The sequence below is a fragment of the Bubalus kerabau genome, chromosome X, assembly GCF_029407905.1.
Source record: "Bubalus kerabau isolate K-KA32 ecotype Philippines breed swamp buffalo chromosome X, PCC_UOA_SB_1v2, whole genome shotgun sequence".
Taxonomy (NCBI): domain Eukaryota; kingdom Metazoa; phylum Chordata; class Mammalia; order Artiodactyla; family Bovidae; genus Bubalus; species Bubalus kerabau.
The window spans coordinates 80,980,932-81,005,820 of record NC_073647.1 but is presented as its reverse complement, the minus strand read 5'-3'; the positions used below and the strand labels follow the sequence as shown (position 1 = coordinate 81,005,820).

Below are 24,889 nucleotides of genomic sequence, written 5' to 3'. Positions count from 1 at the left end.
AAAACTAATACAATTATGTAAAGTTTAAAAATAAAATTAAAAAAAAAAAAAGAATTCAGCCCATGTTACAAACAAAAGATTGCCTTTAAAAATGCAGATTTTACCCGGACAGGCCTATTTTATATGACCAAAAAAAAAAAAAAGTAAGTCAAAGTACCTTCACAAGAAGGAGGAATCATTTTGGAATTACTAAAAGAATAGGCACTCTTCTAGAACAGTTCAGGGTCATTACATGGAAATGGATTTGTCTGATTGTCACTTCCAAGTGGCCTATACCATGATAGAGAGGAAAATATTAAGAATTATTCAGGTAGCTTATGCGAAGAGTTGACTCATTGGAAAAAGACTAATGCTGGGAGGGATTGAGGGCAGGAGGAGAAGGGGACGACAGAGGATGAGATGGCTGGATGGCATCACTGACTCGATGGACATGAGTCTGAGTGAACTCCAGGAGTTGGTGATGGACAGGGAGGCCTGGCGTGCTGCGATTCATGGGGTTGCAAAGAGTTGGACACAACTGAGCGACTGATCTGATCTGATTCAGGTAGAGCTCTCAAATTCAATTAATGTCTCATACAGGAAAACCAGCAGTTTGAACCGTGACCTTCCCTTTAAGATATCTATGACATAACTTGTATTGCAGAAAACTTTCGACCACATACAATATAATGAACCCCTTTATAGCCATAGGCATTACCCAACTTAAGCAATCATTACTTACATGGTCAATTTTGATTGATTTTTTAGTTTTCCTTACTCCTGCTTTAACTCACCTATACCTCATTGGTTTATTTTTATTCCCTATTGTCTTACTGGCTTATTTTGAAGTAAATCCCAGGCATAGTTTTAAGAATTTTTGAAGGAAGATATCACACAGTTCTTAAATATGCTTACTTCCAGAAAAAGAAGACATCTCACATGAAGGCAGGGGAACTAAACAATCTTCTTGGCCAGTTCTTTCTAGTTTCCTTTATTGTGAGAACTGGCTAGAACTGGAATTATATCAAATAAAACTTTTAGGACTCATAAGATTTCATTTAGAGAAAATGCAGAACTAGATGAGAACCCTAGAATATCACAAGATAATTCCACCCTGTCTTACCAAAAGAATTAGCTTGTAAATTTGATACTGGTTAACAAAGTTCTCTTAGAACCTTGGAACCTCTTAGATAGGAACTGCCTATTGTTATTAGCAATCTAGAGGCCCTATAGAAGAACTTCTAGATTTTGTAGGGTCAAGGCTCTAGGACTAGGTATCTCAAAAATGTTTTCACCTGATTTGTTCCAGTTGCTAGGCCTCTCTCTTTGAGCATTACCCAAGTAACTATTCCAAAGGGAAACCTCCATTTTAAAATTTGGACCAACTGGCAGTATTGGAACTATTTAACCCATAATGTAACTCCCAGCCACCCAGTCTAGATCCCAGCCTACCCATCATAACATAGCCGGCACATTAGACCCCTTTAGGAAACTACTTCAAAAAGCTTATATATTGTCCCATTTTAAGAAATTGGTCTGATTTATTATATTTTGGCACACTTAGGGAAGGAGTATTCAATACTGATTGTGTTAGCAAACCAGCTATTAAAGTAATATGTTATAAAGTCTATCCCTTGACATAAAGAATGTCTGGAACATAAACTTTAATAACAAAAAAAATGGGAAGGAAGCCAAACATAAAGACCCGGGACTTAATATTTCATATACAAGAGACTGATCCAAGACTACCAAGACTGCCTGGCTATCATGTAATTATGTCATATTACTATTCCAGTGTTCTTCTGTAGGCTTAAAGTGGTATGTCTTGTTTTGTCACTAAAGATTAATGGTTTTATAATACAGATGTGGTTTATTCTGTTATTTATTTTTTTAAATATATTTTATTTATCCTAAGATGGATAAAAAAGTACTTTTGCATTTTTTTACTGGACAAAAAAGTACTGTGGAAATCCAATAAATTTAGTAATGGTGTCTTGTGGGGGAGAGACCTTGCAGGGAAGTCTTTTTCACAGCTTATTATTTACTTTCATGGGTACTATGCCTGCACAATGTTATCTTTGTGGATTATAATAATGAGAAAGAAGTGAGAATGACTTTTTGTTAAAGTGATCTAACTTGAGTGGTAGCATGCAATTTTTTGAGCTTTATTTTGTTCCTTTTGTACTGTTTCTGTAGACAAAGTATTACAGTTAAAGCACCTTTACAAAAATAGGAAGAATGTTTTATGGCATCTAGTTATGAACTTACTGAATTACGAAATTTAGAGGACTAGGTTCGTAAGCGAAGAAATTTCTCATTTTAAACAGAAAACTGCATCATTGAGAGGTCCAACTATGTTAAAGTGTTGTCTCTAGTAATCTACATCAGAGTTTTCTATTGTGGTGCTTGTTAGCCTAACATAAACATTCATGTGAATAGTAACTTTCTGACTGAAATGTACAGGTAAGCTAAACATCCATACTGCATGTTTCCTACTAGGACTTCCACAAAAACAATATAGATACATATTTTTTTTTAGATACATATTTTATTTATACATTTAAATTAACTTTGCATGTCATTGCACAGTCTCCCATTTTATTCAACATCTAAAGTAAAATATGCTGGAACAGAATTTAGATAAACAGGCATTCCTCACCTGACAATATCTGCAGTTTTCAGAGATAAGCTGTGTGAAACTTAGGAAAACAATCACATGTTTCTATTGAACTTAATCAAAAATTAGAAAAGAAATACATACATATAACTTTGTTAAGTATAATAATCACCTTGTTATAACCCCCCATTCTCTCACTATGCATGGATCAAGTGAGCCCAAATTTTGGGCACTGTTACTTTTATATGAGTAGTTTAGGAAAATCACATTTATTCTAATTTTAAAAGTTATTGTAGCACTTTTCTATCAGGCTACTAAAAACTTACACTTACATAATGTATAATGGGGAGATGATAAGGCATAATTTTGTTACAGTTACATATATGAGTAGTTAGCAGAGGAGAAATTTCCATTGTTCCTATACTAAGGGAATAAAGGTAAGGACTATATAGCTCATTCTGTTACAAAACACTAATAAGATTAGAATTGTACCAACCCATATTACAGAGCTTAACATTTTAGTCAGAGTATTAGGAAAATAAGGCTTTTTGCTTCATATCAAGACTAACTTGGATATTTATATAAATATTAAAAACATTTTTCTCTTCATTTGTGGTTTGATTCAGTATAGTTCCTCATATGTTCCTATCTTAACAGTTTCTTAGTATAATGGATAATTATTAGAATATAATTATAAAGAATGACAGAATTATATATAGATATATGCAAAGACTTTTCAGTGCAAAACCTCATTCACGTATAAATCCAAATTTATTTGTTACCTGAATCTATACTTGGTCAAATACAAACATTTTAATTTTTGCTAATTCTTAACTTTAACCAAAGGGGTTGAAATTTTAAAAGTTCATTCATATCTACTAATATATTTAGAAAATACTTTAGTTCACTTTATAAGATCATTAGAACCCAGTTAATCAACCAACTTCAAAGTACATTAAATATTTTATGATAAGATCTCTTTCTCCCAAGTAGAATACAGATATCAAGTGTTTCACTTTTACACAGTATTTCAATGTTGTTTTATCTACCACTATTTTTAAAAAAAGACCACCTTCCTTCCACTCTCTACTGCAATATAGTGTTATTTGTTTTTAAGAAAGTGGGTGTGCTCATTTGGGGATGATATGCTTCAAAAGACAGATTTGCCAAGCCCCTGACGAGTACTTAGACCCATAATACCATAATGTACAATCTAGTAGACTTAGGTATTTTTTAAAATATCCCACTTCCCTAATAAATGAAATTAACCACCACCTTTGATTTAGTTTTATCTCAAAGAAGTATAAATGTAACTCCTTTGTACATGTAATAAATTATCTATTTTAATCACAAGGGTTAATATGAGAAAAGCAAATATATTCTGTATATACCATGCACTAAACTTTTTTTAATTCAATAATATTGCTTTTTGTTGTTGTCATTAAAAAATAGTATTTACTCCTTCAGCTAAACTGCATTCTAATATCCTAGGAAAACTTCTAGTGAGATAACTTGTAAAATCTCTACCCCCAAAAAATTAACTCTGTCTAGGAAGCACCCTATTGAAAAAGAGTGGATATAGTCCTGCAGTTTGTAATTGAGTTTTAAAAATTAGTATGTTGCTATATTGAATACAAAAATGTGATAGAAAGGATTCAGGCCTTATAAATGGCTGAAGAAACTGTCATCTGTATAACTAATTAATTCCATTAGACTTGCAGGGTTATAGCATGGCTTAAAATATTGATTGGCTTTTGTTATGAAAAAATAAAGTACTAATGAAGACACAAAAAATTTCCTTTGAGCTGGAGATTCATTCATGGCTAGAAAAGAAAAAAAATAATTTAGAACTGGCTTATAATTAAGACATTATAATTATATGAATAAAGTTATAAAAACTATGTACATTGATATGAATAATACCAAAGGAAATACATGGCACTGTTTGGCACTTTTTTATATGTATAGTCAATGACACAATGGTTTATCTGACTTTAGTCAAGGTATAGTTTTCAAATGACTTTAAGCACAGAGGAGGAAGATTTAAGTAGATTTACTCCTTGGTCTCATATTTAGAGGTTAAATATATCCAAAAGTCTCTGTTGATAAATACACATCTATCATCTGTGAACTTAAATATATTTTGAACTTGCTAATAATATCTAGTACCTTCAAATATCAAATTTGATGTTCATTGCCATATGCTATTAATGAAGGGAAATGTAACTACTATTATTCTGTAGACCTTTATTTGGCAGGTCCTCACATCCCAGGGACAGGGGAGCCTGGTGCCCTGCTGTCTATGGGGTCGCACAGAGTCAGACACGACTGACGCGACTTAGCAGCAGCAGCACATTTATGCCACCTCTGGGGAATAATAGTAATAAGTAATTCTCAATAATTAATGACCTAAGAAATACAGTATATTAAAATATATTTCAAAGTTCAAATTATTTTTATTTTAGGGTTACTGAATGTTGGTTGCTTCCACTGATGATAGATAATCATATGTACATGATTAATGATTTGACCGTAGTTAGAGAAGGGCTTCAGAGTTAATAGCTTTTTGAATTTTTTTTAGTTTATTCAAATATTTGAGCTTGTTCAACCAAAAGATAATTGTTCAAAGTGAGTTAACAGATGTTTAATTTTATTAATTATATCTGCAGTAATTTATTAATTATACACCTGCAGTATTTTATTAACTATAAATCTACATTTAAAATTTTCCTCAAAAGGTTCTGCAGAATAGTTGATTGACATATATTTATCTGTTGCTCATCATGATATACTTAGGCATTTTAAGACTTTTATTGAAATATAATAAACTTAGAAGTAGTACACACATAGGTGTACAACTAAATGAATTTTCCTAAACCCAACACATATATGCAACCATTAGTCAGATCAAGAAAGAGCATATTATTATTACCCCAGTAGTCCTCCTTATTGGAGAAGGCAATGGCCACCCACTCCAGTACTCGCCTGGAAAATCCCATGGACAGAGGAGCCTGGTGGGCTGCAGTCCATGGGGTCGCAGAGTCGGACACGACTGAGCGACTTTACTTTCACTTTTCCCTTTCATGCATTGGAGAAGGAAATGGCAACCCACTCCAGTGTTCTTGCCTGGAGAATCCCAGGGATGGCGGAGCCTGGTGGGCTGCCGTCTGTGGGGTCGCACAGAGTCGGACACGACTGAAGTGACTTAGCAGCAGCAGTCCTCCTTATGTTTCCTTCCAATTGGGTGCCAACCCTCAAAGAAAACCAACCACTTCCTGACTTTTAAAACCATAGATTAGTCTTACCTGCTTTCAGTACTTAAGATTTTAACATAAGAAAAAGGCTGTCATTATCATAGTGTTAAAAATCAGATTCTATATAGTTTTACAATGTCCTACAATGTGCAGGGCAGTCACCCACATCAAATTATCCAGCCCCAAATATTAATAGTGCTGAGGCTGAGAAACTCTGCTAACCAAATGCAATGGCCTTAGGATTTTTTCTCCCTAATTATATACTCTAGAAATGTCCCATGAACTTACACAAGTCCATTTGTCTTCTGTTTTCTCAATCACAATAGTTTGTGTATCACTACCTGGCGGTATATATTCATAGTCATCATACAAGAGGCCTAGGATTGGATACTGTGTCCTGTACCTATATAGAAAAACAAAAGTTAGTTTACAGGCTGGACGAGAAAATAATTTCATTACTTTTTAGTCATTCCTACTTTGACTTTCCTTATTTAATTTGGCTCTGAATGACTTTTAACTTTTTCTAAAAAGAAAATCTCCTCTTAGTGTACACAGATTTACTACTATTATTTTCAAGAGAATAAGAGGGAAGTATTTCTGCTTCTGGCAATGATGGACCACTGGCAGCACAAGACAGTGATCCCAAAGAAGGGAAACAAATGGCATGAGCCCTACAAGTGCCTACCACACTGCCTGGAGTGAGAATTTGTAGAACAGAATACCAGACAGGAGAGAGCTATACAGTTGGAGAGAGGTGAAGGGATCTGTAGATAATTCCCCTACAAGTCTTTGGGTCAGTACTGATCAGTATAGGCATGTGAAAAAGCTACTGAGGCTGGGGTAAGAACCACTGAAAAGGAACAGTCTTAAAATTCCTAGAGTTCACTTGGTGAAGGGAACTCCAGTCTGTGTTCCAGTAACCAGAGTGAAAAGACTTCCTAATACTTGAGGGCATCAGGCAAATACTACAAAACACTACTACTGCCTTAGTAGTGGGATGACCTGGTCCTAGACTGCAAGTTGTTCTAAGAGTTTAAAAACAAAACTTGAAATTATTACACTGTTTCCAAATAACCTAACCTCATCTCAGAACAAACCTCCTAAATTCTTAGTGTTATAAAAAATATCCAGAACTCAAATATGTAAAATCAAAATATATGGCATTCAACACGAAATCAGTAGGTATGGAATGAGGCAGGAATATATGAATAATGATGAAGAAAAAAGTGAATTAGTAGAAACAAACCAAGAAATGACAAATAAGCAAGGTTTCATCTACTAGAAATATAAAGAAATATATAAAGTGTATAATCAGTAAGTTGGAGGAAAGCATGAACACAGTGAGAAAGATTGAGAATACGATGATCTACATCAGATTTATAAAGATGAAATTAATGTTGTGTGGGATCAACAACAGATTAGGCACTGCAGAAGAAAATACTACTAAATTTGAAGACATCAGGACAAATTAACCAAAATCAAACACAAGAGAAAAAAAGACTGAAAAAGATATACAGAGTATGAGTTAGCCATGTAAAATATCAGGTGCCTTCATATATGCATAATTGAAGGATTACAGGATATAGGATTATATATCCTGGATTATAGGATTAGCAGGAGAAAAAAATAGTTGAAGAAATAATGATATAATTCTTTCCAAATTTGATAGAAACTAAACAGAGATCCAAGAAGCTCAATGAAGAACAAGAAAAATAATGATGAAGAAAAACACATAGAGGCACATCATTATCAAATTGCTGAAAACCAGTGATAAAGTATCTCATAAACAGAAAAAAAAGCATTACTAAGAGAAATAATCATAAAATTAACATCAAACTTCATATTAGACATAATGAAAGTCAGAAGACAGTGGAATGACAGCTTTAAAGTACTGGAAGTACCAGTTACTATTCTACACACAGCAAAAATAACTTTGGATAATAAAGGCAAAATTACAATTGTTTTCAGACATAAAAAGCCAAGAAAAGTCTTCACCAGCAGAACAGTATGGTGAGAAATATTAAAGGAAGTATGGAAAATGATTATCAGATGGTAATTTTGAATCTAAGCAAAAGAATGAACAGCACTAGAAATGATACATATGTGAGTAAATTTAAAACATTGTTTTTTGTGTTTTAATATTTTAAAAATAATTTTACTATTTAGAGCAATATAATACTGTATATGAAGGTTTAAAATATATGTAAAAGTAAATATAGATAAAGAAATAGCAAAAAGATCATGGGAAAATGGAAGTATACTACCATAAAATTTCTATGCTACATGTGATGAGATACATTATTTGAGGACAAACTGTGATAATATAAAAAAGAATACTTTAAAACTTACAGCAATCATAAAAAAAGAAATATACCTAATAAACCAATAAAACAGATAAAATACAATAATGAAAATAACTTCAAGAATATCACTAAAATTGATATAGTTCTAACCAGATTGGTTATCAAACAAAGAAAGCACACAATTTAAAGATATCAATAAAGATACCACCTCATATCTGTCTTAGAATGGCTATTATAAAAAAGACAAGAAATAGCAGGTGTTGGCAAGGGTGTGGAAAAAAGGGAAACTTTTGCACTGTTGGTGGGAATGCAAACTGGTGCAACATGTGTATACTTGTGGCAGATTCATGTTGATATATAGCAAAACCAATACAATATTGTAAAATTAAAAAAAACAGTATTGAGGTTCCTCAAAAAATTAAAAATAGAACTATCATATGATCTAGCAATTTAACTTCTGGGTATTTAAAAGAAGGAAATGAAAACACTAAAAGGTATCTGCACTCTAATGTTCATTGTGACATTATTTACCAATAGTCAAGACATAAAATCAGTGTAAATGTCCATCAATGTTGGAATGGATAAATAAAGTATTGAAGCAACCTAGATGTCCATCAGCAGATGAATGGATAAGAAAGCTATGGTACATATACACAATGGAGTATTACTCAGCCATTAAAAAGAATACATTTGAATCAGTTCTAATGAGGTGGATGAAACTGGAGCCTATTATACAGAGTGAAGTAAGTCAGAAAGAAAACCACCAATACAGTATACTAATGCATATATATGGACTCTTGAAAGATGGTAACAATAACCCTGTATACGAGACAGCAAAAGAGACACTGATGTATAGAACAGTCTTTTGGACTCTGCGGGAGAGGGAGAGGGTGGGATGATTTGGGAGAATGGCATTGAAGCATGTATAATATCATATATGAAACGAGTCACCAGTCTGGGTTCGATGCACGATACTGGATGCTTGGGGCTGGTGCACTGGGATGACCCAGAGGGATGGTATGGGGAGGGAGGAGGGAGGAGGGTTCAGGATGGGGAACACATGTATACCTGTGGTAGATTCATTTTGATATATGGCAAAACCAATACAATATTGTAAACTTAAAAAATAAAATAAATTAAAAAAAATATTATGTATTGTATATTCAAGACACACACATACACACACACTGGAATATCATTCAGCCAAAAAGTAAAGGAAATCCTACCATTTACAACAGAATGGATTGACCTTGAGGGCATTATGCAAAATGAAATAAGGCAGACAAAGACAGGCAGATACCATATTATCTCACTTGTACGTGGGATCTAAAAAAAAAAAACCTCACAGGTAAAGAGAACATATTGCTGGTTGCCCGAGGTGGAGGAGTGGGGGGTGGGCAAAATGGGTGAAAGTGGTCAAAAGGTACAAACTTCCAGTTACAAAATAAATACATTGGAATGTAATGACCAGTATGGTAACTATAGTTAATAATACTGTATTGTATATTTGAAAGTTGCTAAAAGATTAGATCTTTAAAAGTTCTTATCACAAAAAAATTTGTAACTATGGATGGTAATGGGTATTAACTAGACTTATTGTGGTGATCACTTAGAAATATACACATAGTGAACCACTGTGTTGTATATCCAAAACTAAAATAATGTTATATGTTAATTATATCACAATTTTTAAAAATTTAAAGAGAAATCTTTTGTCTTGAAAACATAAAAAGGAGTATGATGACAAAAGAGCAGTCACAGAAGACCTCAGATATCCCCAAAAAAGACTTAAAAAAAAACCCTCTGCATAATTGGGTAGGACTAAAAGAAAAATAAGAAATCAGGATGAGGCCTGCACCCTTGGGAGGGAGCTGTGAAGGAAGAAAGTTTCCCACACCTTGAGAAGTCTCCTCACCAGTGGAAAGATCATACTGGACAGAGGGAGACTTTTGGAGCCTAAGAGGGAGAGAGCAGCAACAGGTTTGTGGAAGGCAAAATAGTAACCTACACAGACGGTCGGCACTGCCAATCTATGTTCCCCAACCTGAGACACTCTTCTGTCAGTGAGAATGGGGCTTGGGTGCTGAAGTTCAGATTCCAGAACTCAATCTCAGGGAGAGGACCATGGTTAAGTGTGGAAACTACACCTAACTAGGTTTAGGTGTACTAGGAAGAAGCCTGAGCCCACCAGAAAGAAGGCACCATTATTGAGAGGCACATGAGAAGAGGGGTGGGACCACTATAAGAGCTTCTTTCCCTGTGAGTGCTCCCAGGCACAGGACACTGCCTAGAGGAGGCCTGGGGACTGGCATGAGTCACCATTGCCATCTTGGGCTCCAGAGGCAGACACTGACCACCTCTTCCAGACCTGCAGGCAGATGCTGGAACTGCCCTGCTGTCCCAGGAGAGCATGGATAGCTCTTGCTACTAGGAAATCCACGAGTGAGTTCCAGGAGCTGTCCTATTGTCCTGGGAGCGTATAGGTAAACTTGCTTCTCTAGAAAATCCATCAGTGGGAGTCAGGACCTGCCCATGCTGTCCTAGGAGGACACAGATAGCTCCCCCTACTAGGAAATCTGCCCAAAGGGGCTGAAACCAGGGGATGTGTGACTAAGGAAGAAGTGGTGAAATCTCTCTTAGCAGCTGTGAAAACTTTAGTTACACCTCCACTGATAGCTTCCTAAATTCAGTGCATGTGAAACATCTGAAAGGACAAGTGTTCTTGTAGCTGGGAGGGGTATAACTTAAGAGCTGTGGGCTTTGTGGGCATGTACATGTGAAGGTTGGGGCAGACCAGAATATGAGCTGCCTCTGTAGTTCCCATGGTGGGTCCAGGTGCATAGCTGATGCAGTCCTAGGACTGACTTCAGTGGATCTGAGCCAATGGCCTGATGAAAACAATGCCTGAGTCACCAGGGCCAATTTCTGGCATGCCCACAGTTAAGGTGGGACCAAGAACACCAACAACAACATTGTACTTTGTAAGCTCAGGCTAAAGGGGACACAACAGAGCACATTGACAGGTGAACACCTCCAGAGGAGGAATACTCAGTGGCTTCTCTCCCAGTGGGAGTGCTTCAATCCTACCTATCTTATACCACAGATCAGAAACACAGCTAAGAAACAGATCTGGGGGTCTCTACTCTGACAACTAGGGAACAGACCCCACCCCTGACAGGGCAGTGACAACCAAATAGCAATATCTAGGACATGCAACATTTAGGGCAATCTCTGATCACCCTATCAAGGGGATAATGGAACAAGCCTCTGGACCAACCTCACCCACAAGGAGGCAGACACCAGAAGCAAGAGGAACCATGATCATGCAGACTGTGGGAAGGAGACCATAAACATAGTAAGTGACAAAATGAGATGACAAAGAAATATGTTACAGATGAAGAAGCAAGATAAACTTCTACAAAAACAACTAAATGAAGAGGAGACAAGCAATCTATCTAAAATAGAATTTGGAGTAATAATGATAGTAAAGATGTCCCAAGAGCTCAGAAAAAGAATGGGGGCAGAGATCAAGAAGATGCAAAAAATGTTTACCAAAGACCTAGAAGAACTAAAAAACAAATAAACATAGATGAACAAGACAAGAACTGAAATAAATACACTAGAAGGAAAAAATAGCAGAGTAACTGAGGCCTAAAAACAGATAAGTGACCTGGAAGACAGAATGGTGAAAATCTCTGCCACAAAGCAAAGAAAAAAGAATGAAAAGAAATTAGGACAGTCTCAGAGACTTTTGGGACAACATTAAATGCACTGACATTTGAATTAAAAGGGTTCTGGAAGAAAAAGAGAAAGGGCCTGAGAAAATATTTGAAGAGATTATAGTTGAAAACTTCCCTAACATGGGAAAGGACATAGTCACCCAAGCCCAGGAATTGCAGAGTCACATATGGGATAAACCCAAGGAAGAACACACCAAGACACATATTAATCAAACAAACAGAAATTAAATACAAAGAAAAAATATTCAAATAAACAAGGTGAAAGTAACAAATGACATATAAAGGAATCCCCATAAGGTTACCAGCAGATTTTTCAGCAGAAACTCTGCAGGCCAGAAGGGAGTGGCAGGATATATTTGTAATGAAAGGGGGAAAAAACCTACAACCAAGAATACTCTACCCAGAAAGGATCTGATTCAGACTCAACAGAGAAAAGCTTCACAGACAAACAAGAGCTAAAAGAATTCAGCACCACCAAACCAGCTTTGCAACAAATGCTAAAGGAAACTTTCTAGGCAAGAAACACAAGAGAAGAGAACAAAAGAGGAAAGGAAGGGAGAAAAGACCTACAAAACAAACCCAAAACAATTTATAAAATGTCAATAGGAACATAAAAGTTGATAATTACCTTAGATGTAAATGGATTAAATGCTCCAACCAGGAGACATAGACTGACTGAATGGATACAAAAACAAGACCCATATATATACTGTCTACAAGAGACTCACCTCATACCTAGGGACACATACAGACTGAAAGTGAGGGAGTAGAAAAAAATGGTCCATGAAAATGGAAATCAAAAGAAAGCTGGAGTAGCAACATTCATATCAGACAAAATAGACTTTAAAATAAAGACTGTTACAAGAGACAAGGAAGAAAACTACAAAATGATCAAGGGATCAATCCAAGAAGACATAACAATTGTATATATTTATGCACCCAATATAGGAGCAACTCAATATATAAGGCAAATGCTAACAGGTATAAAGTGGTGCAGCTGCTTTGGAAAAATTTAGGAGTTCTCCAAAAAGTTAAACAGAGTTACTATGTGCTCAGCAATTCTACTCCTAGGTATATACTTAAAAGAAATGAACACATATTTATACACAAATTTGAACACAGATATTTACAATAGCATTGTTCAAAACTGAAAACAGCCCAAATTTCCATCAATTGATGAATGGATAAATAAAATGTTATATACATCCATAAAATGGAATACTATTTAGTAACAAAAATCAATGAAGTACTGACACATGCTAAACCACAGATGAATCTTGAAAACATGCAAAGTGAAAGATTTCGGTTTCCAAAGATTACATTTTGCATTATTCCATTTATATGAAATATCCAAAGTTGATTGTTGCTGAATGTATTCATAAAGAGTCACTTTCTATTTGATTTGGCAATGTAAGTTATGGTCATATTGATTACATAAGAAGAGATGCTGCCTAAGAATGATGATGTCTATGCAGGAAAGAACAGAGCCAAAAGATAAAGACAGATTTCTGAAGACATATTTTGATCACACAAATCCATTTGGACAACAAGCAATCCCAGTTAAGTGGATTAACCAATTCCCAGTTTAAGCTGCGTTTCTGGCATGTACAACTGAAAGAGTCCTGACTAATATGGTTGGTTAAACAATGAATTATTTGCTTTTTACTTTCATTGTATTTAATGTATTATAAATACAGTGAAAGTGTGCTGTTGAATTTTATCATCTTTTTGTGAACATTCATTCCTCAGTAGAATTACTGGCCAGCAGAAAACATCAAATTCTGTCTAGGGGTGTATGTATCAAGTAAACATGCTACAACTTGGATTATAACATAACCAAAATCATATCCAAATTTCATTAAAAATACATTACTTTTTAGTTGTAATAGTTGTCCTTCCACCACTGGAGGGTTGGTTATGAGATGAATATATTTCTTGTCTCAACTTTGAGAGTTCCTTAGAAATAAAAGACAATATAACCATTTGAAAACAGTACAAACATGAGGTAAGAGGTATTTCTGATCATTTAACAAGGTTCTAAGAATAATTTTTCCCTTCCTTTTTAGCCTTGAGGTAAGAATATTCCAATCCTACTTGTTGAATTCCATATAGTCTTGCTTCATGATACCTAATTAAGTTACATTATAAGTCTCTGCAAGAATCCACTAACTGGTATACGATTTCTATACTTAAAGGATAACATGAGATAGAATGGGCATGATTCTCAAGATGAATATGTGAAAATTTCTGTTGCAAAAGATTAAAAAGTAAAACTATAGCAGAAAAGCATTGAAACTGCAATATGGGAACAGATATTGTTTCCTAAAAGATAATCTATTACTGAACATTACTACAAGTACCATTTGTTCAATAACAGCAATACGATATTAACCACTATTTTGGATACTTTGTTCCTTCGGTAACTATTTTATAACAGAACTTGGGCTATATACTATAGTCATAGAAAGGAATATAACACAGTCCCTTACTGAAGCAACTCAGTCTTATTGGAAGTTTCATTGCTAATGAAGTAGAAAATCAACATTTTAAAAATATTAAAGGCATAATATTTTTTGCTTCAATTCTATCTTTCCCTTGAATTATTTCTCCTGAAATAGAGCCTTCTACTTCTTAATAGTCATTCACATTCTTCTTTATGAATAAATTAAGTCTTGGAAATATGTCTTTTCTTAGTTTGTGGGAATTATTTATCCCACATGGCTGAGTTGTATGGTTCCTCTCCACCTTGACCCCTTCTCTGTTACCTCTGACTGACGCTTTATAAGGGAATCCTTCTCTTCCAGCAAACTTGTCAGTTCATGAATCTTGAATTGAAAATCATTGCAGCTTCCTTCTCTTCTTGAAACATCTTTTTGGTACTGATTTAATTGAGTCTAAGGATTTAAAAAGAACTTAGAACTATTATAATTCTCATTTAACAAAATGGATAACTGAGTTCCAAAGAGGTTAAGTGGCAGAAAGTCATAAAGCTAGTTATGAAATGAAGAGTAAAATATCAATAGTTACAAACATTTGAAGTTTTATGAATGTTGAATATAAATTGAAATACCAATTAGGAATTTCTCACTTTTTAAAGTTGACTTTACTATTTAGGCTTAGGCATTATGTAAGTAAAAATCCTAGGCAACAGAATTAAAATAAAGCTAAGAAAACAGGTACTTTATATTCCTTCAAATACTAATTAAGGAAAAGTCAGTAACTAATATTATATCATTATTTGCACTTAACAACATATTCCTCCTGCATAACTTCTCTCAGTCCTCACAGCAGCCCTCTGAGATAAGTGTTATTATAAACCTTATTTACAAAACAGGTAAATGAGATCCAGAGATGTTAAATGATACAAAGGAGCAACAGCTAGTAAGCAACACAGCTGCAACTCCATGACAGGTCTTCTGACTCCAAATCCTGTTCATTTCCTTCTTTACTGTATTATGTATGCACAGATGACTGTTATGTTAAAGTGTTATTAGTAACATTCTGATGGAAAAGAAACCAGTGGAGGAAATCTGCAAGAAAAGTTGATTTCCTTTTGAACAAATTCTATTTTGTTTCATTTTGATTTTTGGTAAAGACTATACATTATATTTGGAAAAAAAAAAACTGTGGTCAATTTTTATATTAAAATATTTGAGTTATATAACTACAATTAGTAATTGTAATTACTATTGTAATTGTATCAGTAACTGAAGGGTTAGTCAATTTGACCTAGAATGACAAAATAAGGCAATGTACACTTATTCTCACAAATATCACTTTGATTTTGATGCCAATTACAGGTACATAATTCAACAGTTTTATCCTTGCACTTGACAAAGCTCTTGCTATGTATCACCCCTCAAAGTCAAAGAAAGATTTTTATTAATTCAAATGTGGCTTCACTGGACAATCTTGAAAGTTGTTCTTGCCTGCATAGAGCAAACTTCAGGTAGGATTATAAAGTGTTCCCTCTCCCCCATCACCAAATAAATAAATCAAAATTAAAAAACCAACAACCCCAACTTAACATCTTCTTTTTTTCTTTCCTAGAAAAGATGAAGCTAAATTAAAAAACAAAAACAAAAAAAAAAAAACAATTTAACAGTATTCTTTACACAATGATACGTATTTAACAAAAAGTTCTACAACATACTCCTATCACTCTACCTTCAGTTGATTTTTGTTTGTAGCTTTAAACTTGAAAATAACATTATCTTATTAGAGTCTGTGCTGACCTGTACATTTATGCAGTGTAGGATCTACATACCCTTAGTTTGCAGATCTCTCTGTCTTTCTCCATTCTTAAGCTTTTTACCGCTTCCATGTAATGGTTGCTAATCTCATCCATTTTAGCCTGCAGCATTGGGCCTGTGCAAGTCTCAGAAACCTACACAAGGCAAAATAATTTTCTGTAATTAGACTGTTATGAAGGAAGTGCATATTATATTACAAAACATTAATAGATAAAAAACACATAATTAAACAAAACATTGAAATAATCAGAGGGATTTTTTTGGAAGTTAATTTTACAGCTGAAATGGCAGTGAGTTAAGACATAACTGTGTGTAAAATCATGAGAAAGCAGTCTATGTATTTTCTTGCATTGAATTGGATACACACACACACACATATGGGCTTCCCAGGTGGCACTAGTAGTAAAGAACCCGCCTGCCAGTGTAGGCTAAAAGACACAGGTTCAATCCCTGGATCAGGAGGATCCCTTGGAGGAGGGCATGGCAATCCACTTCAGTATTCTTGCCTGGAGAATCCCATGGACAGAGGAGCCTGGGGGGACTATGGTCTGTAGAGTCGCAAAGAGTCAGACACGACGTAGCAACTTAGCACAGCACATAGATGTATATATAACCAATGGTATAATTAAGGCAATAGCACATGCTTAAAACAAAATTTGAATACCTGTATTCTCAGATTTTTATTCTCTTGCTCTAAATTACGCTTACAGTATTCCAACTCTTTTAATCTATATTCTATGTCTGATAGCGTATGCCGAAGAGAGAGATTGTCTTCTTCCAATGCTTGGCATTTTGAGGTGGAGTCTTGACATCCTTGCTGTAAAGAATACATAATAAATAAGACAAATGGACTTTAGGAGAGAGTGCTTTTAGTTGATTAATTCAATGAAACAAAGCAAATATTTTTCCATGCCCAGTTTGCTTATATATTTATCCTTAAATGGTAAGTTAAGTCGGCTATGAAAGATATTACTCTCACTTTCCTTCTTGAGTGAGAAGGAATCGAGACTAGATGAATTTTCAGTGTACCAATTTAGAAAACTCTTGCTACTCCTTGGCAATATGATAACCTACCTTCCAGTAGGCACCAAAATAACCCTATGCCTGATTATGTAACAACTGGAAACTCAATCAAAATGTGGGATTGTCACAGGAGCAAATTTTAGGAATGGATCAGCCTTAGAGATTTACTATGATTTTCAAAGAATCATCTCTGCTCAGGTATCTGTAGAAAACTTTTAGAGTTCATTCATTCAATTACTCATTGCACAAACGTGTTAAGATCTACAAAAACCTTTTTAGCAACACACTAGTAGACCAAATGAGTGAGTGAACTTAGATATTCAATATTTTACAATTTTTGTCACCTAACAGCATAGAAAATTGTGAATTGTTTATACTTCATATCTAAAATACTTAAGAGAGATATATATTATATTTTTTTTTTTCTGACAGGGCTTCAGTAACTGGAAATACCCAAGGCCTCTCAATTCTCATATGAACAAATTATTTCATCATATTTTAATTGGATTGTATCTCATAAATCCAATGTGCTAACTGTGCATATGAAAAACTATCAATCTAATTTATTATCAATGAAAATGTCAATTTACCTGCTGTTGGCGATTATCAGCTCTCACTGATGCCAAGAGTTCTTCATACTCTTTTATTTGAGTTTCTTTGAATTCCAAGTCTTTTTCAAGTCTTATCTTATCATTTTCCAGTGACTAGAACCAAAATTATTTGTTATGACTCAGAATTACAGAAACTTGTCAACAGTTACATAATACAAAGATCTGTTTTCATTGAAATGTTTAAATAAGCACTTATTTCATTTTCAGTTGTTTAATAAAATGGAATTCTAAAAGTTAATCAAAATATGGGATACAAAATGATTGAAACTTTAAAACCTGCATTGATAGACATTTTGATGAATTGATGAATCCTAAGTGCAATGAAGCAGAACCTTCTGATTATTTAACATTTTTTTCTTACATCCACAAAGACTCCTCGTTAATCCCAGCAGGTTGTGATTTTTCAAATTAAGAGTCTGAATGTATTCACCAGAACCCAAAAACAAAAAAACCCACTCCAAAGTCCTCAAGGAGTAATTCACTGTATGGAAAGTCTTCTGAATATATCTAGCTGATGTCATGAAAAACACGAATTAAAATTTGGCAAAACTAATACAATTATGTAAAGTTTAAAAATAAAATAAAATTAAAAAAATAAAATAGAAATCAGAAAATGTTAGTTCTTAGAGATAGAAATTTTCAAGCATTCAAAAAAACTTCAAAGTATGCTTTATTATTACAGAAAAGGGGAAGTTCCCAATCAATGAGTCAGATTGTTCTAATTTTACAAACTACTCCCTGGCTTTAAGCATTAAATTACCTTAGTGGTAAACTAAATAATAAGTGTGCACCCAAGTTTCTTTCATTTTCACACTGGACAGCTCTTTACTTCTCTCCTCCAACCCCAATTAACTGTTGCAAGAAAATAACTATATCTGGGTGAGCACAATATTATTGTATTAAAATTTTAAAAGGCAGACTGAATGCTTTGATTTATATGTTAGGAAGCTAAGAACTAGAAAATCTTTGGAAAGAAAAATCAAAATAAATGTTACTGTCAAGTCATTCTGAAGATGTCCAAGCTCTTCCCGTATGTTGCTGAATGTGGACAGCACTAGTCGGAGAGATTTAGCAGACATATCCCTCATCTGGGGGAAGAAAACGATTGATGATTTATTTTTACTAGCATTTAAAACAGGCAATGTAAGTAATAGTAATCTAATTTTTCTGCTCTACAAGCAAACTTATTCACAACTTAATTTTTAATATGGCAATATTAGAATAGTGATGCAGGGCATTTGGTCAATAACATGCATAAGTAATCCAAGGAATATTCCTGAAGAGATCATAGCTATGTTTTTTGAAAAGGGTCTCTTTTTTCCATGATGAAGTATCACCTTTTTCATGATAGAAATATATCAGCAAATTCTCAAATTTACTTTTTTTCTCTAAAGATTAGAAAAGATGAGACAGTCAATCTTCAAATAATAAATTGCATCTCCCTAAGTGTGCTGCCAAATGCATTGATTTTGGCTGAGTTGAGAATAATATAATAAAAAGTTTAAGCTTGAAATATAAAAATATCTCAAATTTTAAAGAGGGAGGAAAATCCTTTCACTAGGTTAAACTCATTTCTTCAGAGAAAAATGATTTTAAAACAGGCAACTTCTGTTTTTGAATAGATGGAACACAAATACTTTTCTCTATTCTTTTTGCTAAATATAACTGAAAGCCCTGGAATTTATGTATAAAACATACATAAAAAGACTCTGAAAGGTGAAAAAAAGAATGAAGTCTGGTTTAGAACATTGAGCTAAGGAAAAATACAGAAGTGATTTCCTAGGCTTTCTTTTTGCTTCATTTATCAGAGTGATGTTGGGGAAATCAGTAACCCAAAAACACCGGAGATATAGACAAAAAAAGTCCCTAGGAAAGCCTGCTCTCTCTAGCCAAAGGACCATAAAAAGGGCAGCCTAGCAAGGAAGATAGCATTTAGATAATAACCACTCTACTTCATCCAAACATCACAGAAAAAAAATGCAAATATATTCTACTCTACCCAAAGCATTAAAAGCCAAGAAGGGAAATTAGACTATCTCTCCTTCAATCTCCCTGCTTAGTCACCTAATTGGAATTAGCGAATTCTTGGTGGCTCAGACAGTAAAGCGTCTGCCTGCAATGTGGGAGACCTGGGTTCGATTCCTGGGTCAGGAAGATCCCCTGGAGAAGGAAATGGCAATCCACTCCAGCACTCTTGCCTGGAAAATCCCATGGACGGAGGAGCCTGATAGGCTACAGTCCATTGGAGTTGCAAAGAGTTGGACATGACTGAGCGACTTCACTTTCAATTTCAGTGAAAAGTCAAGACTCATCATTGTCCAACAGAAGTGAAGCTACTCACCTTACAGTGTCTGTAGAGGCCAAGAGGGGAACGTTACCACAACACTCTTTCCCATCCAAACCAGGGTGTTATCAGTAGGAACCTACAATTCCTTACCCCTGCCCAGGAAGAACAATGAGATACTCCCCCAGCCAATGTCAACAGAAGCAGAGTAGGGAACCTGGACTTTCATTCCCACCTGGCAGTAATAAGCAGTCGCCCCACTTCCTCTGTTTCTCAGTATCAGAGGAGGCCTGCTACAAAAGAAGATTTGATCAAAATAAAAAGTCATGACATAATATTCAAAATCTCCAGGTGTCAATAAAAAAAATCACTTATTCTTAGAACAGGAAAATCTCAACTTGATAAAAAAAGAGTTAATACATGCCAACATCAAGATACCAAAAATGTTAGAAATATCTGACAAGGATTTTGAAATAGCCATCTTAAAAATGTTTCAATAAGAATTTGCAAAGATTTATAACAAAAAAAAGAAAGTCTCAGCAACACAACTGAAAATCTGAGAAAACAAATTAAGAGTAACTAAATGGAAATTTTAGAACCTAAAAGGGCAATAACTTAAATATATTAAAAAAAAAAAAAAAGCTCAATGGATGGACTAAAAAGCATAATGGAAAGGATAGAGCAAAGAATAAGTGAACTTGAAGATAGAACAACAAAAAAATACTTAATTCTGAACATCAGAGAGAGAATAGATTAGAAGATTGAACAGAGCCTCAGTATCCAATGGGAGTATAACATTTATGTCATCAGAATCCTAGAAGGGGAAAAGAAAGAAGGTGAAGCTGGAAAAGTATATGAAAAAATAATGGCTGAAAATGCCTCCAAATTAGCAAAAAAACAAACATACACATTCAAGAAGTTGAGAAAACCTCAAGCAGGATAAATCCAAAGAAATCCATTCCTGGACTTATCAGCCAAACTTGTTAAAACTGAAGATAAATTTTAAAATCTTAACAGCAGCAAAAGAAACATTAACTATTGGGAATAGCAATAGTTATGGTTCATGAGAAACCATAGAAGCCAGAATGTTTTTTAAGTAATGAAACAAGAGAATTGCCAACTAAAAATTCTGTATCCAATGGGGAAAAAAAAAAAAAAAAACTTTAGGAATGAGGGGGAAATCACAGTTTTAGATGAAAAGAAAAATAATTTTTCACTAGCAGACCTATACTAAAAGAATGGTTGAAGGAAGTTTTCTGAAGAGAAAGGAAAAGATAGAAGGAATTTGGGCCCTGGTGGCTCAGATGGCAAAGAATCCACCTGCAATGAGGGAGACCTGGGTTCGATCCCTGTGTTGGAAAGATCCCCTGGAGAAGGGATCAGCTACCCACTCCAGTATTGTGGCCTGGAGAATTCCATGGACTGAGGAACCTGGCAGGCTACAGTCCATGGGGTTGCAAAGAGTCAGACACGACTGAGTGACTTTCAATCACTTGGACTATCAAGAGGGAAGAAGTAACACAGTAAGCAAAAATATGGGTAAATACAGTAGGTTTTCCTTCTTTTTTTGCATTTTCAAAATTAAATTTGATGATTCAAGCCATAAAAATTATAATGTTTGACGTGGCTTTCAATGTACTTAGAGAAAATATTTTAAAAGTCATAAATATGGAGGCTAAAAGAAAGATGAAAGAAGAAAAACTTTCTGTAGTTAACTGATACCAATAAAATGTTGCAAATTTGGAAAACTCAGCAGTGGCCACAGGACTGGAAAAGGTCAGTTTTCATTCCAATCCCAAAGAAAGACAATGCCAAAGAATGTTCAAACTACCACACAATTGCACTCATCTCACACACTAGTAAAGTAATGCTCAAGATTCTCCAAGCCAGGCTTCAGCAATACGTGAACCGTGAACTTCCTGATGCTCAAGCTGGTTTTAGAAAAGGCAGAGGAACCAGAGACCAAATTGCCAACATCTGCTGGATCATCAAAAAAGCAAGAGAGTTCCAGAAAAACATCTATTTCTGCTTTGTTGACTGCCAAAACCTTTGACTGTGTGGATCACAATAAACTGTGGAAAATTCTGAAAGAGATGGGAATACCAGACCACCTGACCTGCCTCTTGAGAAATATGTATGCAGGTCAGGAAGCAACAGTTAGAACTGGACATGGAACAACAGACTGGTTCCAAATAGGAAAAGGAGTATGTCAAGGCTGTATATTGTTGCCCTGCTTATTTAACTTATATGCAGAGTACATTATGAGAAACGCTGGGCTGGAAGAAGCACAAGCTGGAAACAAGATTGCCAGAAGAAATATCAATAACCTCAGATATGCAGATGACACCACCCTTATGTCAGAAAGTGAAGAGGAACTAAAAAGCCTCTTGATGAAGGTGAAAGAGGAGAGTGAAAAAATTGGCTTAAAACTCAACATTCAGAAAATGAAGATCATGGCATCTGGTCCCATCACTTCATGGGAAATAGATGGGAAAACAGTGGAAACAGTGGCAGACTTTTTTTTTTTTTTTTTTGGCTCCAAAATCACTGCAAATGGTGACCACAGCCATGAAATTAAAAGACGCTTACTTCTTGGAAGAAAAGTTATGACCAACTTGGATAGCATATTGAAAAGCAGAGACATTACTTTGCCAACAAAGGTCCGTCTAGTCAAGGCTATGGTTTTTCCTGTGGTCATGTATGGATGTGAGAGTTGGACTGTGAAGAAAGCTGAGTGCCGAAGAATTGATGTTTTTGAACTGTGGTGTTGGAGAAGACTCTTGAGAGTCCCTTTGACTGCAAGGAGATCCAACCAGTCCATTCTGAAGGAAATCAGCCCTGGGATTTCTTTGGAAGGAATGATGCTAAAGCTGAAACTCCAGTACTTTGACCACCTCATGCAAAGAGTTGACTCATTGGAAAAGACTCTGATGCTGGGAGGTTGGGGGCAGGAGGAGAAGGGGACGACAGAGGATGAGATGGCTGGATGGCATCACTGACTCGATGGATGTGAGTTTGAGTTTACTCCGGGAGTTTGTGATGGACAGGGAGGCCTGGTGTGCTGTGATTCATGGGGTCACAAAGAGTCGGATACGACTGAGCGACTGAACTGAACTGAATACATGGGAATAAGTTATGGATATATAATACAGTGACCACTAAAAAAGTTACACAAAACGACACACTCAAAAGCACTAAAGATAAATCAAAATGGAATTCTAAAATACACTTAAGTAATCTACATGAAAACAAGACAAAGAAAACAAAGAAACAAAAGAACGAACAGAAACCACAATGGCAGGTCTAGCTCTAACATACCAATAATTACAACTTGATCTAAACACGCCAGTTAAAAGATAGAGATTGACTTGACAGAGTGATAAGAAAAAAAAAAAAAAAAAAAACATAACCTATGTGTTTTCTACAAGAAACTCATTTCAAAGATAATGAAATTTAAAATATATATAATGAAAGTAAAAGATATATCATGCAAGCCTTAAAAGAAAGCAGGAGGGCTATATTGACATTAGATAAATATGACTTTATAGACACAGATGTATAGAACAGTCTTTTGGACTCTGTGGGAGAGGGCGAGGGTGGGATGATTTGGGAGAATGGCATTGAAACATGTATAATATCATATATGAAATGAGTTGCCAGTCCAGGTTCGATGCATGATACTGGACGCTTGGGGCTGGTGCACTGCGACGACCCAGAGGGATGGTACAGGGAGGGAGGAGGGAGGGGGGTTCAAGATGGGGAACACATGTATACCTGTGGTGGATTCATGTTGACATATGGCAAAACCAATACAATATTGTAAAGTAATTAACCTCCAATTAAAATAAATAAATTCATACTTTAAAAAATAAAATAAAAAAAAGAAAAAAAAATGACTTTAGAGCAAAGAAAATTACCAGGGACACAGAGGGACATTACAAAATAAGAGTCAATCCACCAAGAAGATATAGCTTTCCTAAATGTCTATGCACCAAACAACAGAGCTGCAAAACGTATCAAACAAGACCCAGAGGGATGGTATGGGGAGGGAGGAGGGAGGAGGGTTCAGGATGGGGAACACATATATACCTGTGGCGGATTCATTTTGATATTTGGCAAAACTAATACAATTATGTAAAGTTTAAAAATAAAATAAAATTAAAACAAAAAAAAACAAAAAAACAAACTAATAGAACGGAAAGGAGAAACAGACAAATCCACAGCTATAACTAAACACTTTTACACTCCTTTCTCAGCAACTGATAGAACTACTTAGCAGAAAATGAGCAAGAGTATATAACAATTCAACAATATCATCAACCAAAGGATGTAATCAGCATTTACAGAATACCTTATCCAACGACAGATACATGTTCCTTTCATGTTCCCATGGAACATATACCCAAAATAGACCATATCCTTGACTATAAAACTAAACTTAACCGTTTCAAGAAAATTCATCTCATATCAAGTATATTTTCTTACCATTGTGGAATCAAACTAGAAATGAATAACAGAATGACAATAGGAAAATCTCTACACACTTGGAAACTAAACAATATGCTTCTAAACATTAATAATCCACCATTCAAAACAGATAATAAAGGGAGATAAAAATACATAAAATTGAATGAAAATGAAAATACATATCATAACTTGTGGGGCACACTAAAGCTATGCTGCGAGGATATTTATAGCACTAAATGCTTACATTAGAAAATAGAAAAGGTGTGAAATTAATCCTCTAAATTCCCATATGAGGAAACTAGACAAAGAAAAGCAAAATAAACAAAAGCAAGCAAAGGAAGGAAATAATATAGATAAA

The 24,889-nt window shown here is 34.9% G+C and overlaps 1 protein-coding gene across 1 annotated transcript in view; it reads right to left on the bottom strand.

Annotated features, from left to right (window-relative positions):
- Nucleotides 1-2,535: 2,535 nt before the first annotated feature.
- POF1B (POF1B actin binding protein) overlaps nucleotides 2,536-24,889 on the bottom strand; it is a 106,349-nt gene continuing 83,995 nt past the window's right edge. Inside the window, exons 9-16 of the mRNA XM_055564121.1 lie at nucleotides 18,776-18,868; nucleotides 17,760-17,873; nucleotides 16,811-16,963; nucleotides 16,161-16,280; nucleotides 14,659-14,787; nucleotides 13,767-13,849; nucleotides 6,139-6,253; nucleotides 2,536-4,419 (exon numbers count right to left, since the gene is read on the bottom strand). Of these exons, the coding sequence (XP_055420096.1) occupies nucleotides 4,414-4,419; nucleotides 6,139-6,253; nucleotides 13,767-13,849; nucleotides 14,659-14,787; nucleotides 16,161-16,280; nucleotides 16,811-16,963; nucleotides 17,760-17,873; nucleotides 18,776-18,868 (813 nt within the window). The 3' untranslated portion in view covers nucleotides 2,536-4,413. The remainder of the gene's footprint in view (nucleotides 4,420-6,138; nucleotides 6,254-13,766; nucleotides 13,850-14,658; nucleotides 14,788-16,160; nucleotides 16,281-16,810; nucleotides 16,964-17,759; nucleotides 17,874-18,775; nucleotides 18,869-24,889) is intronic.